At 41.6% G+C, this 15,922-nt stretch overlaps 1 protein-coding gene across 6 annotated transcripts in view; it reads left to right on the top strand.

Annotated features, from left to right (window-relative positions):
- The first annotated feature begins 3,517 nt into the window (after window positions 1–3,517).
- PCDH10 (protocadherin 10) overlaps window positions 3,518–15,922 on the top strand; it is a 53,958-nt gene continuing 41,553 nt past the window's right edge. For all 6 annotated transcript variants that reach the window (XR_015729086.1, XM_034401394.3, XM_034401392.3 and 3 more), the window contains exons 1-3: window positions 3,518–6,201; window positions 8,046–8,104; window positions 8,694–8,800. Coding sequence is in view for 5 of the 6 variants with exons in the window: in XM_034401394.3 (XP_034257285.1) it covers window positions 3,556–6,201; window positions 8,046–8,104; window positions 8,694–8,800 (2,812 nt within the window). In the remaining variant the exon portion in view is untranslated. The remainder of the gene's footprint in view (window positions 6,202–8,045; window positions 8,105–8,693; window positions 8,801–15,922) is intronic.

Here is a 15,922-nt window from a genome sequence, read left to right as displayed (position 1 = left end):
GTCCGTAAATTTACTGCAGCTAAAAACAAGCCCTCTCTCCCTGCTCCCCCTTTTCTTCTCCCTGGCAGCTTAGTCTCTCCTCTGCTCAAAGGCATTCACGTGAAAAGAAGCGGAGGCGGAGAGCCGGAGAGCTGCCAGAAGAAGGATGCTAAGAGATGTGTGCCTTGCAGCGGGTGGTGGTAGTGGGAGTGATAGATAGGTTCTCAGAAAGCTAAAAATCCTTTTTTTTTTACAGCGGGTGGAAGAAACGGACATATGCTATTACATTAAAGGGAGTTATGTTTTGACGGCTCCGGGGATATCCTCCTAGAGACCTAGCTAGGCTGTTTTGATCTTGTAATACCATATCTTTTCCCGGAAATCTATATGACGCTTCACAGCGTAAGAGCCAAATGGACCTACCACTCGATTTATCGGTTAGGTTTAGACCCAAAACATAAAGGGAATGGAGGACTAAATATGTTCAAAGGAAAATTGAGTTTTCGACCAGCTTCGCTGAAGAAATTGCCTTTGCATTAAATTCCTTGTTTTAAAGAAGCCGACGAAATATGATACACGGAGCTGAAGGGGCGCATATATATATGTTTAGCGTTTACTAATAAGAGATATTATCGTCGTGAACTGGATGTGTAAATATTTGAATGCAACCGAACACGGCGTCTCCCCCATGTGTCCTCCATATCTGTGCGGAGAGCTTGGCAGCACAATAAAAATATAATTATAACCCCAGACTCCATATATAAATGATTTCCTTAAAAGCAATCCCGTAATAGTTCTGTTTTCAATTCTGTAATTTGGAGAGCTCTTTCAGGCTGCTGCCCCTATACACATGTGAACTACTTTGGAGTATACATATATAGGATGATTCCCTCGTAAACAGCCATTTCCAAGACAATCTACCCGTGATTTGGAAGGCCACCCTACTGACTACTTAGGCTGCGATCTTCCAACTCTTTTTTTTTTTCTTTCTCAAATTGGCTTGGTGGAAATTGCTTGAACCCTAGAGCGATTGAAGTTTATGCTTGCCTACTCAGTAGTAAGCCCTACGGAGTTCTTTCAAGCAAGACGTAAAACGAGGTATTCGGTTAATGAGACATCTTCCGCCATTCTGCTCCAATTCACCATACAGTGATGCTTCAGATCTACTAACTATAGTGACACACTATTCGAAGGAGGAGGGGCAAGTAGTCGGCGACGCTCGTCGCTTTCCTGCAAGCGCTAAGACTCGGGGGGTGGGGTGGGGGGGCGAACTTAGCCTCGGGGGTTTTGCGGCTCCAGGAAGTTTAAGAAGTCGAGAAGCAGCGTTTCACCAAGAGAGCACTAGGATCCGTTGCTATAGTACAATTCCTCTGCGCCACCATATTAAATCAGGAGAGCCAGGAGCGGTAGTAAACAGCCGATCCGTAGGAGTCTAAGTGTAGGCTTAAGCGGTGAACAGGCACAGTTATTGATCTTAATTTCTCGCCATCGCAGTGCATAGCCAAGGGCTATCATAAAAGCCAAGAAAAAGCCCTCTTTCTTCCTGCCCCCAGCTTGGATACATTGCCTGTCACCACTGCCATTTAAGCCAATATGTTTATAATTAGGGCCATACACTCGGCTGCTTCTCCCAAACTTGTGCCCTCCATACGTATTGGATTTCAACGCCCATAATTTGGTAGCGCTGGCCAGGTGTTGTAGAAATTCCTTATTTCTGGAGTACACCACTTTTGGGGAAGATTGTTTAGACGTGAGACGCCAATCTGATGAAGCAAACCCTTGTTCCGGAAATCCTATCTAAAACATTTGCCAGCTTTTTGCCACTCTCTTCCTGGTAGTTTTTAGTAGCATCACGTGACCTGGAAGAGTCTCATCATCTGCCCCTCCTTTCTTTTCTCTGTTTAATTTCTTCTGCCAAGCAGCTTGTACAGTCAAATCGATTAAAGCGCAAAAAGGACGTGCGGCCAAATGTTTCCAATACGAGCAAGACCGCCCTCCCTACAAGAAAGGACTCAACTTCAGACACTTGCTGGAAAGTCAAATTCTCGAAAGTGTTTGTTACCATGCAAAATTAATGAGGCAACAGACAAGAGGAAAATCTACCTCACATGTTCCTTGTTTGTTTTGTTATTTTAAGGGCTTTCCTTTTTTAAAAGCAAGGAGAGTGTGGAAAGAGTCAAAGACGAAAGGGAAAGTCCGCAGCAGGTGGAAACTCCATCTCCAAGGACCAGCTTGTTTATTAGCGTCATGGTATTGCCTGATGACGAGAAGTAATCTCCTTGCTCAGTAACTGCAACAAGGGAATAGTAACTTTCCGAGGCAGAGAATCCCCAGTAAGCGCTTCGGGAGTGTCAGGGTTATTCTCTCCGCCACACACACCACACACACACACACATTGACAAGACACAGAGTAAGAGCGACGGGTTCTCCCGTATTCTCTCCTCCCCTTTCTATGACGTAGGTTACTCGACGTGCGGCTAAACCAATACGCTCCCGTCCTAAGCCTGTAACTAGAAGGCGATTGGTTGGCAGAAGCAGATCGCTGCGCAAAAACAGACAAGCCGAGCGCTCGGAGCTCAGAAACTGCCAGCAGAGATCACAGAAGCTCGAGCTGGGACAGGACAGAAAGAGAGCCACCGAGTCAGTGAATGAGTCTGGGAAGTCAGAGATAGCAAGAAAAAAAAAAAAAAAGGAGGGTGGAAGAAAACTGATCCGGACTCTTGTTAGCGAGGGGGATTTTTTTTTTCTTTAAAAAAAAAAAGAGCGCTCGTAGGGAAAAGGCATTCAAGGAAGAGATGGCGAGAGGTTTAAGAGAATCTCCACTGAGTCCTCGAGAAATTCAGGGATTTAAAGTTTAGGGTCGGCGAACTGCTCTTTTGCCTTCCTCCCACCCCGCCACATCTTTTCGATGGCTGTAATATCTTCTGGCTGTTTTTAATTTCATCTGTCTCCCACCCACCCCACCTCCCCGGGAAAAGGAAGGGAGAAAGAAAGAGCAGCTTTTCTTGGGTCAAATTTATTTTTCTTCAACCGAAAGGGGCATGTCCATCGGCTTTCCCCCCTCCTGCTCCTACAAGGAAGCCAACCCGAGGATAATCTTGAAATATACCAGTTCCCTCGGATTTGCTGCTGCTGCTGCTGCCTCCACCGCCTCTCCGGCTGCTGCGGTGCAGTGCCTGGACACTGGGAATAAATTAACACGGGCTCTTCTGTCTATATAGCCATCTTACCTATTGCCATTTCTTACGAAGATCACTGATGTGGTGGGAGCTCTGCCTGGCAGCCTCCTGTGCCTATCTTGCATGATTTCCCAGCCCTCCGTCGTCGTCGTCCCCCTTCCCTTTTTTTTTTCAGTTTCGTGTGAAGGGAGACGGTGATGGGGAAGACAAGAGAAAATGAAGGGAAAGGAATGAGCATAAATCGTCTTTGAAGCTCGCCTCAAGTCTTTTGCTTTTCCTCTCCGGCCCGTTAAACACGGTATTTCTCGAAGGAGGAGGGGGATTTTTTTTATTTTTTGGGGGGGAAGAAGGAGGAAGTGTTGGCGTCGGGGAGGGGGATCTCTTTCCCCTTTTGGAGATGGTGGTGCTATTCTTCTTTGCCTTAAACTGGATGGTGGAGGGAGCCCTTTCGCAGCTTCACTACACGGTGCAGGAAGAACAGGAACATGGCACTTTCGTGGGAAATATTGCCGAAGATCTGGGCTTGGACATTACAAAACTTTCCGCTCGCCGCTTCCAGACGGTGCCTAATTCGCGAAGCCCTTATCTGGATCTCAATCTGGAAACCGGGGTGCTATATGTGAGTGAAAAGATCGACCGGGAGCAAATCTGCAAGCAAAGTCCGTCCTGCCAGTTGCACCTAGAGGTTTTTTTGGAAAATCCGCTAGAGCTGTTTCGTGTCGAAATCGAAGTGCTGGACATCAACGATAACCCGCCTGCTTTCCCGGAGCCCGACCTGACCGTCGAGATATCGGAGAGCGCCACGCCGGGCACCCGTTTCCCCTTAGAAAGCGCCTTCGATCCAGACGTGGGGACTAACTCGCTGCGAACCTATGAGATCACCCCCAACAGCTACTTCTCCCTGGACGTCCAGACGCAACCCGATGGCAACCGCTTCGCCGAACTAGTACTGTCCAAGCCCTTGGACCGAGAGCAGCAGGCGGTGCACCGCTACGTGCTCACGGCTGTGGATGGTGGGCAGCCCCAGCAGCGGACCGGCACTGCCCTGCTCACTATTCGAGTACTGGATTCCAACGATAATGTGCCCGCTTTTGAACAGCCCGTCTATACTGTCTCCCTGCCGGAGAACTCGCCGCCCGGCACCCTGGTGCTACAGCTCAATGCCAGCGATCCGGACGAAGGCCAGAATGGCGAGATCATCTATTCGTTCAGCAGTCACATCTCTGCCCGGGCGCGGGAGCTTTTCGGCATCTCCCCACGGACCGGCCGCTTGGAAGTCAACGGCGAACTGGACTACGAGGAGAGTAGCGTGTATCAGGTGTACGTCCAAGCCAAGGATCTGGGGCCCAACGCCGTGCCTGCTCACTGTAAGGTGTTGGTGCGGGTGCTGGACGCGAACGACAACGCTCCCGAGATCAGCTTCTCCACCGTCAAAGAAGCGGTGAGCGAGGCGGCAGCTCCAGGCACGGTGGTGGCTCTCTTCAGCGTCTCGGATCGAGACTCCGAGGAGAACGGGCAAGTGCAATGCGAGCTGCTGCAAGGCGACGCGCCTTTCCGCCTGAAGAGCTCCTTCAAGAACTACTACACCATTGTCACCGAGGGGCCCCTAGACCGAGAGCAGCCCGGCGGCGACGCCTACACTTTAACCGTGGTGGCGCGGGACATGGGTGAACCGGCGCTGACCACCAGTAAGTCCATCCAGGTGCGAGTCAGCGATGTGAACGACAACGCGCCCCGCTTCTCGCAACCCGTTTACCAGGTGTACGTGAGCGAAAACAACGTGCCCGGAGCCTACATTTATGCCGTCAGCGCCGCGGACCGGGACCAGGGCGCCAACGCGCAGTTAGCCTACTCCATCTTGGAGAGCCAGATCCAGGGCATGTCGGTCTTCACCTACGTCTCCATCAACTCCGAGAACGGCTTCCTCTACGCGCTGCGCTCTTTCGATTACGAGCAGCTCAAGGAGTTCAGCTTCCAAGTCGAAGCCCGCGACGCGGCCGGAGGGGGCGAGGAACCCAACGGCGAGGAAGCGCTAGCCGGCAACGCCACCGTCAACATTGTGGTCGTGGACCAGAACGACAACGCGCCGGCTATCGTCAGCCCGTTGCCGGGCCGCAACGGCACGCCGGCGCGCGAGGTCCTGCCCCGAGGCGCCGAACCGGGCTACTTGGTCTCCCGCGTGGCGGCGGTGGATGCGGACGACGGCGAAAACGCGCGTCTGACTTACAGCATCGCCCGGGGCAACGAGGCCAGCCTCTTCCGCATGGACTGGCGCACCGGCGAGTTGCGCACGGCGCGCAAAGTGCCCGCCAAGCGAGACCCCCAGCGGCCCTACGAGCTGGTCATCGAGGTCCGCGACCACGGGCAGCCCCCGCTCTCTTCCACCGCCGCCCTCCACGTGGTCTTGGTGGACAGCGCGGTGGAGCGCCAGGGGGCGGGCGCAGGCGGGGCCGGGGGAGGAGGGGGTGCTGGGGGGCTAGTCCCTGGGGGCGCAGGAGGTCCCGGTGGAGAGCATCGGCCCAGCCGCTCGGGCGGGGCCAGCAGCGCCGACACCTCGCTGGACCTGACTCTGATCCTCATTATCGCCTTGGGCTCGGTCTCTTTCATCTTCCTGCTGGCTATGATCGTGCTGGCCGTCCGCTGCCAGAAGGAGAAGAAGCTCAACATCTACACGTGTTTGGCCAGCGACTGTTGCCTGAGCTGTTGTTGCTGCTGTTCTTGCTGCAGCCGCCAGGCGCGAGCCCGTAAGAAGAAGCTCAGCAAATCGGATATCATGCTGGTCCAGAGCTCTAATGTACCCAGCAACCCAGTCCAGGTGCCCGTAGAGGAGTCGGCAAGCTTCAGTTCCCACCACCACAACCAGAACTATTGCTATCAGGTTTGCCTCACCCCCGAGTCGGCCAAGACCGATCTGATGTTCCTCAAGCCTTGTAGTCCTTCCCGCAGCACAGAGGCGGAGCACAACCCTTGCGGGGCCATCGTCACGGGATACACCGACCAGCAGCCCGACATCATCTCGAATGGCAGTATATTGTCTAGTGAGGTAAGACGCTAGCCTCTCCACCTCTCAGGAACATCCGCTGGCTGCCAAGTACATTGCACTGTTCTCCCCAATTTCCCTCTAAATGTCACCAGTTAAGGTTAATTAATGTCCTAATATAACCTCAGTGTTACTGAAAAGGAATGCCTGCAAGGTCTACCTCATTGCATCCTAACTGGACTAGTCTACATCTTTTGGCTTGGGCTGCCTGTTGCATTGGGGGAAACTTCCTCTCATGCAACCTATGTGATGGGTCATTAATATTGCAATATTACAATTATTATTGTAATGCAGTATTACAATAATAATTGCAATATTGTGACAATTGACAAACATCCCTACATTTTTATGATTGATAAACACAACACTTGCACAATCAGTAAAGGGCAAGGAAGAGAGAGAGAGAGAGAGAGAGAGAGAGAGAGAGAGAGGAAAGAAAACAAAAATTCTTTGTAGCCACTTTATGGTTGTCCAGAATATTTCCAGTTAAAATATGGTAGCCTTAAGTAGTAGCATTAATACTGATAGCTGTCAATTCTGGAGTTAGTATAAACTTGACACATATTTTTTTTTTCTGATGGTTTTCTTTCCACAAATGCTTACAATTCTGTACTTTGACGTTTCTCACTACTAATTGTTATTAGGAGCTTATTCAACATCCCTTAATAGATTTTCCACTATCGTTACAATTATGACAAGTAGTTGCAGATGAATATGTACCTGATTTATGTCAACTCATCAACAATACAAGCTCTTGTCTGGAAAACATTGTTGTGTACATAAGTCAATCTGCAGTGCAGTGCAGCTTTCTTCTGCATCACCTTTGTCACTTTTCAGCCACTTTCTTTCAAGATGCAGAAGTGTCAATGAACAACTTAAATATTGTTACAGTTTAAGGAAGGCCATACTGTGAGCATTTTAGTTTGCTTGTTCCATTTTCAGAATCAAACTAACATACCTTGAGCAGTATTTACTATTCTTTTGTGTAGAATGGTTAGTCAGAATTAATTCTATGGCTATTTTCATTGCTTTTTCCAATCTGGAGATAATTCCTACAGGGAAATCAACAACAACAAAAAACCCTTCAAAAATGCTTTTATTTGTGATTGAGGATATGCAGACATTTGCTTATGAAATATAAACATCTAACTAGCAAGCAGAGAATTAAAATAATTTCATAGTTAAAGATCCACTAATTATCGCTACATAAGATTATTATTCTATATGTTTTTCCCCCATCAAAAGAGGCACCTTGAGAAAATGCATCTGAAAGCATCTGTTAATACTTATGGAACTTTGGTATTAAGCTGATGTGTAAATAATATTTGTCTATCCTATAATCTGGGTTTAGACTGTTATATGATTCAAAATAACTTTGCTATATTTTCTCTATACATATTGCTGGGAAAATGTAAAACCTATTTCCAGTGCAGTTCTAAATATACTTACTCATAAGTAAAGCCTACTATCAAGAATGGTGGCTATACATTATTTTTTAAACATGTCATTTTTTCCATCATAGTTTGCCTTGAAGTGGTGTTTAATTAACTGTTACTTGACTTTTTTCCCCATCCACAGTACATGTTGTTGGCTAGTTTGGGTTGTGGGTTTTACATTAGATGAGTTGTTGCTATTAATTGTTTTTAGAGATAAATGCATAACCCTTTCTAATGCAAATTAAGAGAATGGCAAAAAGCAGATGAGATATACCAGAAGTATTGGTTATTTAATTGATTAAAAGCAAGTATATATGCATATATGTGTGCTATTATGACTAAAAATGCACAGGTTCTCTAAAAAAAAAATCATTATTTATTTATTTGTTTATTTCCTAATTATTTTTTTAGACAAAACATCAACGTACAGAGCTCAGTTATCTAGTTGACAGACCTCGGCGTGTAAACAGGTAGGAGCACCACATTTCTGATTTCTTAAATTAGGGTCAGAATTATGCACAACCTGACATGTATTTCTCAAAGGTGAAGGAACATACAGATATGTACTTATAGAAGGTATTAAAGTAAATTATAGTAGCTGAGCAATATTTAAAAAATGTATTCAGGTGGCACCATATATGTGCAACGAATGAACCTCTCTGAACTGTGGCATTTGGTGAATCACATTGAAATTTCTTGGGAAAAAAAGAGAGAAATGTTATACTGATTTGAATTACGCTTTAAAAACTCAACAGATAATATTGTAGGACACTATCTGTCCAGATTTAGATCCTTGACTATTTAATAAAATTGTTTAGCATAATGACACCAAATACACATGGTGGAAATAACAAGCACTCTAAACATTTGGTTACTGTCCCTGAAAATATAAGTTTTGCTTTTGATGGAGAGTGCTGCTTAGTTGGAACAGTGTAGCAAAGACCAAGTAGCTGAGTGCAGCACCACTTGTCGCCATATGATGGCAGAAGAATATTTTATGAATTTCTCTTTTCTTGGTGATTCAAACATTAAATTCCCTCTTTTTATATATATTTCTAGTTCTGCATTCCAGGAAGCAGACATAGTAAGCTCTAAGGACAGTGGTCATGGAGACAGTGAACAAGGAGACAGCGATCATGACGCCACTAATCGAGGTCAATCCACTGGTAAGTTTGATGGGGGGGGTAGAAAACTCTAAATATTTGATCTTTTAATAGGACCATCAGGAGCAATTATAGATAGGTAAATTAATAATGGGCCATAAGTAATTTGATGCAGAGTGTTTATAATTTTGTGCTAATGTACGTCTGACTGGATGTAACAAATAGATTTTTCAGTTGTAATACACTTATAGGAAGATTTTTTTTTTTAAATGCTGGCTGTCTTTTGTAAGGTAGATTATTTTGAAACATTAATCGTGCTTTGTATATGAGGATGCAAAAATACTGATATATTTTGATGGGATTCTTAAATCCCATTAAATCCTGAAAAGCTAATGGGATATTTTCAAACTGGTTTTCAGTAGCAATTCTCAGATCAGTTCAGAACTTAGTATATTCAGAGTTATGCCCAAGTGATGGGTCCACAGAGAACTGAACAAGGATTGCAAGTGTGTGACAGAGCAGACTGTAATATCTATCAATCATGGAGAGCAGTCGTTTATCTTCAGTTGGAAACTAAAAATTCTCGGAAATGCAGTGTTTTTCAAATTCAGTGTTTTTCATTGCAATTAAGTATTGCAGTGTTTGCTTTGAAGAGAATTTGACTCTCAGTCCCTTGGTAAATCTGACAGTATTCTCACTTTGCATCTGTATACTTAAGAGGAATGCTGACTCTTTCAGCATTTGCTTCACTGCACAGCATCCCTGCAGTTTAGCAGGTGTTAGAGGCACTTGTCACTAGATTGTAATCAACCGAGTTCCTGGAATCTAGGCTTAGTAGTAATAAATCTCTGCCTTTTCTAGTTTGATTAAAACTCCAGAGAGTTGCTGCTACAAAAATGCCTTCCAGGTTGATGTGTGTTTATTCCCTCCCTCTCTCCCTTTCTTTCTGTCTGTCTCTTCCCTAAAACATCTTCTAAGGTGCTGGACTGAGCAAACCCCCAACTGCCCAGAAACATAGAAACATTGACACTTGTGTTGATGGAGGAGGAAGGAATTCCAGCCTTTTTTTAAAAAAAAGTTCTATGCTGTTCCTTTGACTATGAGAAGTTTAGGCACCTGGGGGAGGGGGAGCCTGGGATTCCATTCAAGGACTGCTTTATATTGCTGCAGGTCATTAATATGCAGACCTAATGAGACTTGAGAAAAGCCAAGAGCCTCTAAGCTCCCTGCGTCTTGGAGGGCTTCGTGCCTAGTGAACACAGCATCTATTTTGTGTCTGGAAACCTTATAACAAATCAACTCTTGCCAAAGTGTACATTAGAACATAAATAGCTTCTTCTTATTTTTTGCAAATTATTCTTTTCTAAATGTTTGGTTTTCCCCAATCTTCTCCCAATTTTCTGGCATCATCTCTAAGGCAACAATTAATATTTGAAGATTTTATTTTTAACAAGAGCTTTATTTGTTCTATTCCCCAGTTGTTCTCTTATTGTCTTTTAAAAGAAAGAAACAAATTGGAGTTGGGCAGCTCATAAATTCAAATAAATAAATAAATTTTATTGCAGCACTCATGTTCATGAATATTTCATCTTCAGCCAGTTTATCCCTCAATATAATGAACCATGGTAACAAAGTGTGAGAGAAGAGAATAAACATCTTTGCAAGGACCTAGAATGGGAAAGCAGAATGAATAGATGAAATCATTTGGGATGCACACCAAACAAAAAGCATTTTTTAAAAAATCCACTAATGTTGCTACACATACTGTAACTTCCCTGTTCTTCTTTTAGATGATTTACCTGGAATTAGATTGTATGAAAGGTTGCTTTGAAACTAAACTCTTTCTATAATCTAGCTATTATATACTTTACTAGTAAATTGAAATGTTTTCATCTAATCTAATTTAAATTGACTGACTTCAGATTCATGACTTTCTGCATATTTGGTTTGTAGTTTGATCTGTGAACTTTAGATTCAAGAGAAATAGATTGCATTCAGCAATTGTTTTTTAATCAGAATTGATAGTTTGATATGAATTTTTACTTTAGTTTAATAATTCCCAGTACGTAGTTTGCAAAATTACGCAATCATTTTGCATTTAGGGTTGGGTTTTTTTGCATTGCATAGATACAGTAAGTATTGATGCTGGGGCTATCAGGTTAGAGTATCTAATAAATGTACAGTTCTTTTTTCTACCTAGTTTAGAGAATGTTAAAGAACATTGTGTTTATATGCTAATACATAAATATAATATGAATAATAATTAAACAATGTTGGTTCAGGCAGAAAGTAATAAGTTAAGAAGCTAATTTAGCTAAATATTTTAGTTGCCAACTTTATCAATAGTCTAATTATATTAGAGATAAAGACACCAAATACACAAAATGATTTTAAACCTATTTCCATTTTATCAATCAAAATAAATTTTCTTCACTAGCATTAGATAAATATGATAATGAATACTAAAGTTTTCAAAATGTTTACATCTTGCTTGATTTAACTATTGGGAAACCCCAAAACTTGCCAGGAATTTTGTATGTATTTATTTGGACCTTACCACTTCTTTTGGCCCATTGCTTCTCTTATTGTCATCTTTCATTTCTTTTTATGATTTGGGTTTATGTCTTCCATTTGCTTCTCATTCTTATTGCTCTATAACAGCATTACACTGATACTCTTTTGTAAATTCTTTTCTTTAAAAAAAGCAAAAGCAAATTCCACAACTAATTATTTAGCACGTATTCAAGAGCTAACATTTTCTGAAGAGATTGTGATTACCCATTAGGTCTCATGTTATGCTATAATGGAAGTTGAATAGACTTTACTTTAGTGTTCCTCCTTTTTTAAAGAAAAAAATCTTCAGCTTCTTCTTTCCTTCCTATCTGGTCATGCAAGACCAAATTGTCTATTGTTGATTCATGTGTCATGGCTTGGACTCTGCGGTAAGGACAACAGGTACAGATGGCTTTGTTGAAAGACATCTCCTAACTAGTCATATGTTATATTTATATATCACTTCGCAGTGTGACACTTTGTATGGTGGAAATAAAGTTAAAAAGCTAAAATTCATACAAGCATTAAAATAATGTTAGACTAGCATTTATTTAAAAGATTTACAAAGCCACCCTCTCACAATCTGTGATTCTGTGTGGTGTCAAAAGACAAAAACATTGAAAGAATTTAAAAAAACCCAAACTAATAAAAATAATCTAACAAAACGAAAAACATAATGCATAATTAACACATAATAGAGGCTTGCAATAAAAAAAAACAAGTGTACACATCACAGAGTGGCCTCATTCACCATCCCAGCTCAATGTACAGAAAAAGAGGTTAAATCAGGTTATAACAGCCATAGAGTCTGTTTATTCTTAGCTTTACGTCCCACCATTTATTTTGTACAACCCAAGTCAGTAGACATAATGCTCTGGCCTCCTATTTTCCCCACAGCAACCCCTGATTCAGGTTGGGCTGTGAGAGAGTGACTAGCCAATAGCAATAAAATAAGCCACTAGAAGTGGAGTATTTTGAAAATAGCTAAATGTGTTTTAAAAAATCCCATCTAAAAAGCCTGGAATAATAAAACATTTTCAGCTAGAAATGGAAAAGATCACAATGAAAATATCAACACAAGCATGTCTGAGACATGAATTCTATAATCACAGTGTCCCCATTGAAAAGCTTCTTTCTTTAGTAGTCAGATAACTATCTATATCACTTCATTTTAAGTCTGATACATTTAGAAAGGCACATTGAAGATAAACTGACTCTTGGTGTTTATAAACAAGCTCAGAAGTGGACTAGCACTGGTACTTCTAAAAATGGAGGACTTATTTTTGTAAAGCTAGAAAACTCTGTGATCTAAACTGTATGTCACATTCTCTGCTATAATTCAATAAAGCATTGTGAAAAATCCCTTCATATGAATAATAGCTCAGTTAAAACAAATTATTAATATTCATTTTTTCCGAAAAAGTATTTTTGGATAATATATTACATTTTAAAAAATAAATCTTGCCTGTAACAAAATAATGCAAACAACATTTGCAGGTTAGAAAGGGGATTATCTAGAATATATCAAACCAAAGCTTTGTGAAAAAAGACCATGGCTTCATAGTAAAAATGAATTTAAAATCCAAGGAGAACAGTAGATGATAAATGATGATAGAAAGCCCTCTGTATTTTTTTTTTTTTTAGCAGAATGGTTTCTGAATGTGAAATACACTACTGGAGATGAATTATCTAAATTTATTTGTGTACATTATCCATGGGCAGTATGTTACCTTGTGTTATACCTTGTATTATTAAGAGCCAGTTTGGTCTGCTGGTTTGGACAGCAGGCAAGAAACTGGGAGACTGTGAGTTCTAGTCCTACCCAACTTAACATGAAAATTAAGGCCAGTCACCCTCTCTGAACCCAACTCACTCACAGGATTGTTGTTATGGGGAAAATAGGAGGAGGAAGATATATTGTGTATGTTCTCTGTCTTGACTTACTGGTATTTCTAAAAATAATAAAGGCAGGATAAAAAAAGAAATAATATTCTGACAGTTTTAACATAGGTTTTAAGTATCTGTTTCTGTGGGTTTTTTTAATGTTATATAGTGGAGACACCCATCTCTCTTGTGAGCTAGACTTGAAACAAAACATTTCATTCTTTCAGGTATTTATGCTAAAAGTAATGCTGATTTGAAATTTGATTTCTAATAGAGTGTGGATCTTTTTAAGTCTTCACTTATAGTACAAAAATCAAAGATTTACAGGATTGGATTATAGATAGTACTAATGACTTGTTTATTGTGTGTCAGTGGAACATCACTTAAAATGCAACATTGTCTGGCATGTAATAGAGTACTTTGTTGGGCCTTTTTTGTTCCTAGTGTGTATCAAAAAATTCCTACTAAATAGTTTGAATATATACAATTTTAGAGGATAGATTTTGTTAAGAGAGTTGAGAAACATTTCTTGCCATCTGCAAAATGAATCAGAGGTTTTTAGTTATAGAATCTTGAAGAAATACTTTCCAAATTCTGGGTGGGAGAAAAAAGAATATAAGACAAAGGTGACAGAAATTGCTATTTTCCTTATCCAATCCATGCTGACTTTTATTTCAGTTCTATTTAAAGATGATTCTGATATTTCAGTTGCTTTGTGCGAAATTATATAGGGTTGTGCTAAAACAGCTTTTGGTAGTTCTTTGACAGTGAGCATCTTTGAAATTTTTCCCATTTTTGGTTGTTAATCCAAAATGGCCTGGATTCTGCTGTGGGATTGATGTTTTGCAATTGCATGGTCAGACAAGGGAGAATAGAAGACTCACAGATGTAGATCATTCAAAGGAAGGTTTAAATGACCAGCCTTCAAATTAAAGAAGTGGAAAACACTATTGCTATTGAAAATGTAACATCCTGTAGAAAGTAGATGTAACCTGGCAAACCAATTACTTATAGTTGGATCATTAGTTCATATAATATACTAGCTGGATGCCGGTGCTTCGCTACAAAACTATGTGATTGGACGTGATAAATGGACACTTAAAGCCTGAAACGTAATGTAGAATGTGTAATGCTGTAGCATCAGAGCGTATTAATATAAGGCAACTGGCAGTTGGAACAGAGGGGGAGGGGGAGGGGAATGTCCCAGCCCGCAGGCCAGATGAGTCATGCACTGGCCACGCCCATGCCCAGTTTAGCGTAGGGGTAGCAGCAGAGTGTGTTAATATAAGGCAACTGGCAGTTGGGACAGAGTAGGGAGGGGGAGTAGAATATCTAATTCCTTAGCAGCAGAGCGTGTGGATATAATACTGTATATGAAATACTAATAATCTGATGGTCATTTTGGAAAATCCTTTCTTAGCGAGCACCTAGAAGCCAAGAGGAACATACCTGCCAGGGGTGAAATCCAGCAGGTTCTGACAGATTCTGGAGAACTGGTAACGGAAATTTTGAGTAGTTCAGAGAACTGGCAAATACCACCTCTGGCTGGCCCCAGAGTGGGGTGGGAATGGAGATTTTGCAATATCCTTCCCCCAGGAGTGGGGAGGGAATGGGGATTTTGCAGTATCCTTCCTCTGAAGTGGGGTAGGAATGGAGATTTTGCAGTATCCTTCCCCTGCCACACCCACCAAGCCGTGCCCACCAACCACACCACACCCAGCAAGCCACGTCCACAGAAACGGCAATAAAAAAAATTGGATTTCACCACTGATACGTGCCAAATTTTAAGTTTGTAGGCTTTACAGTTCTGGAGATTTCGTGATGAGTGAGTGGCATTTGGCTTTTATATATATAGATTGGAGATGACTTAATATCTCTGGAGGGTTTTTTTTTTTTTTTTTTTTTTTTTGTGCTTGCTAAGTCGATCTCAATGAACTTAGCAAGATCTCTGCACCAATGTTCCATATGGTTTTACCAATTCCCATATTTGCCTTTTGGAGAAAGGTATTGTTTGCAAGTTATTGGAATCGTTTTTACTTCAGTTGACTCAAGAAGAGTAATGAACATAAAGCATACACTGTGTTATTAGAATTCTTTTGCTATAAGTGTTGAAAATCTATAACTCACATGTACTTATAAAATGCTAATTAAAAAAGAGAACCATTTATACTTTTCAGAGGTTATTTGTAGACTCCATTTCTTTTCTGTAAATTGGCTGAAATAACAAATGTATTCATTGAGAGACTATTTGAGTGTTTGAAATGATTACGGGAGAGAATGGAAGCATTTGAATGGCTGGAACATTTTCTTTAAATATAATGTTGGGATTTTTGATTTATAAAAGACTATGAAATGAATAGTTGTTGCCACATTTCTTGATGCCAGAAATCTGTTCTAACCAGGAGGTTTGTCAAATAGTGAAAAGCACTAATTTTTGTTGGAAGTCAGTGATACAAATGTTATTGAACATCAGTTAGTATTTGTTTGTCCCTACAAAATATTTAACAATATTTTACCATCTGTAACAAATAGCTTGGCTGGATGGATATATATTTTGTTATTATATAAGTTCATTTCTATCCTTTGGGAAGAAGCAGACCATAAATTTAAAGAAATAGTACTTGAAATCAAGCCTAACACACCATTGTTGTCGTCCCCAAAACATGCTTCTTACACATCAAACCATATGTACATCTTTGTGTGCTACTATACAAACTTAAATAAATACATTTTCCACTTGGTGATTAG

Source organism: Pantherophis guttatus, chromosome 8 (assembly GCF_059756535.1).
Source record: "Pantherophis guttatus breed Tessera chromosome 8, ASM5975653v1, whole genome shotgun sequence".
Taxonomy (NCBI): Eukaryota; Metazoa; Chordata; class Lepidosauria; order Squamata; family Colubridae; genus Pantherophis; species Pantherophis guttatus.
The sequence above is the reverse complement of the archived record's forward strand: the minus strand, read 5'-3'. Positions and strand labels throughout refer to the sequence as shown.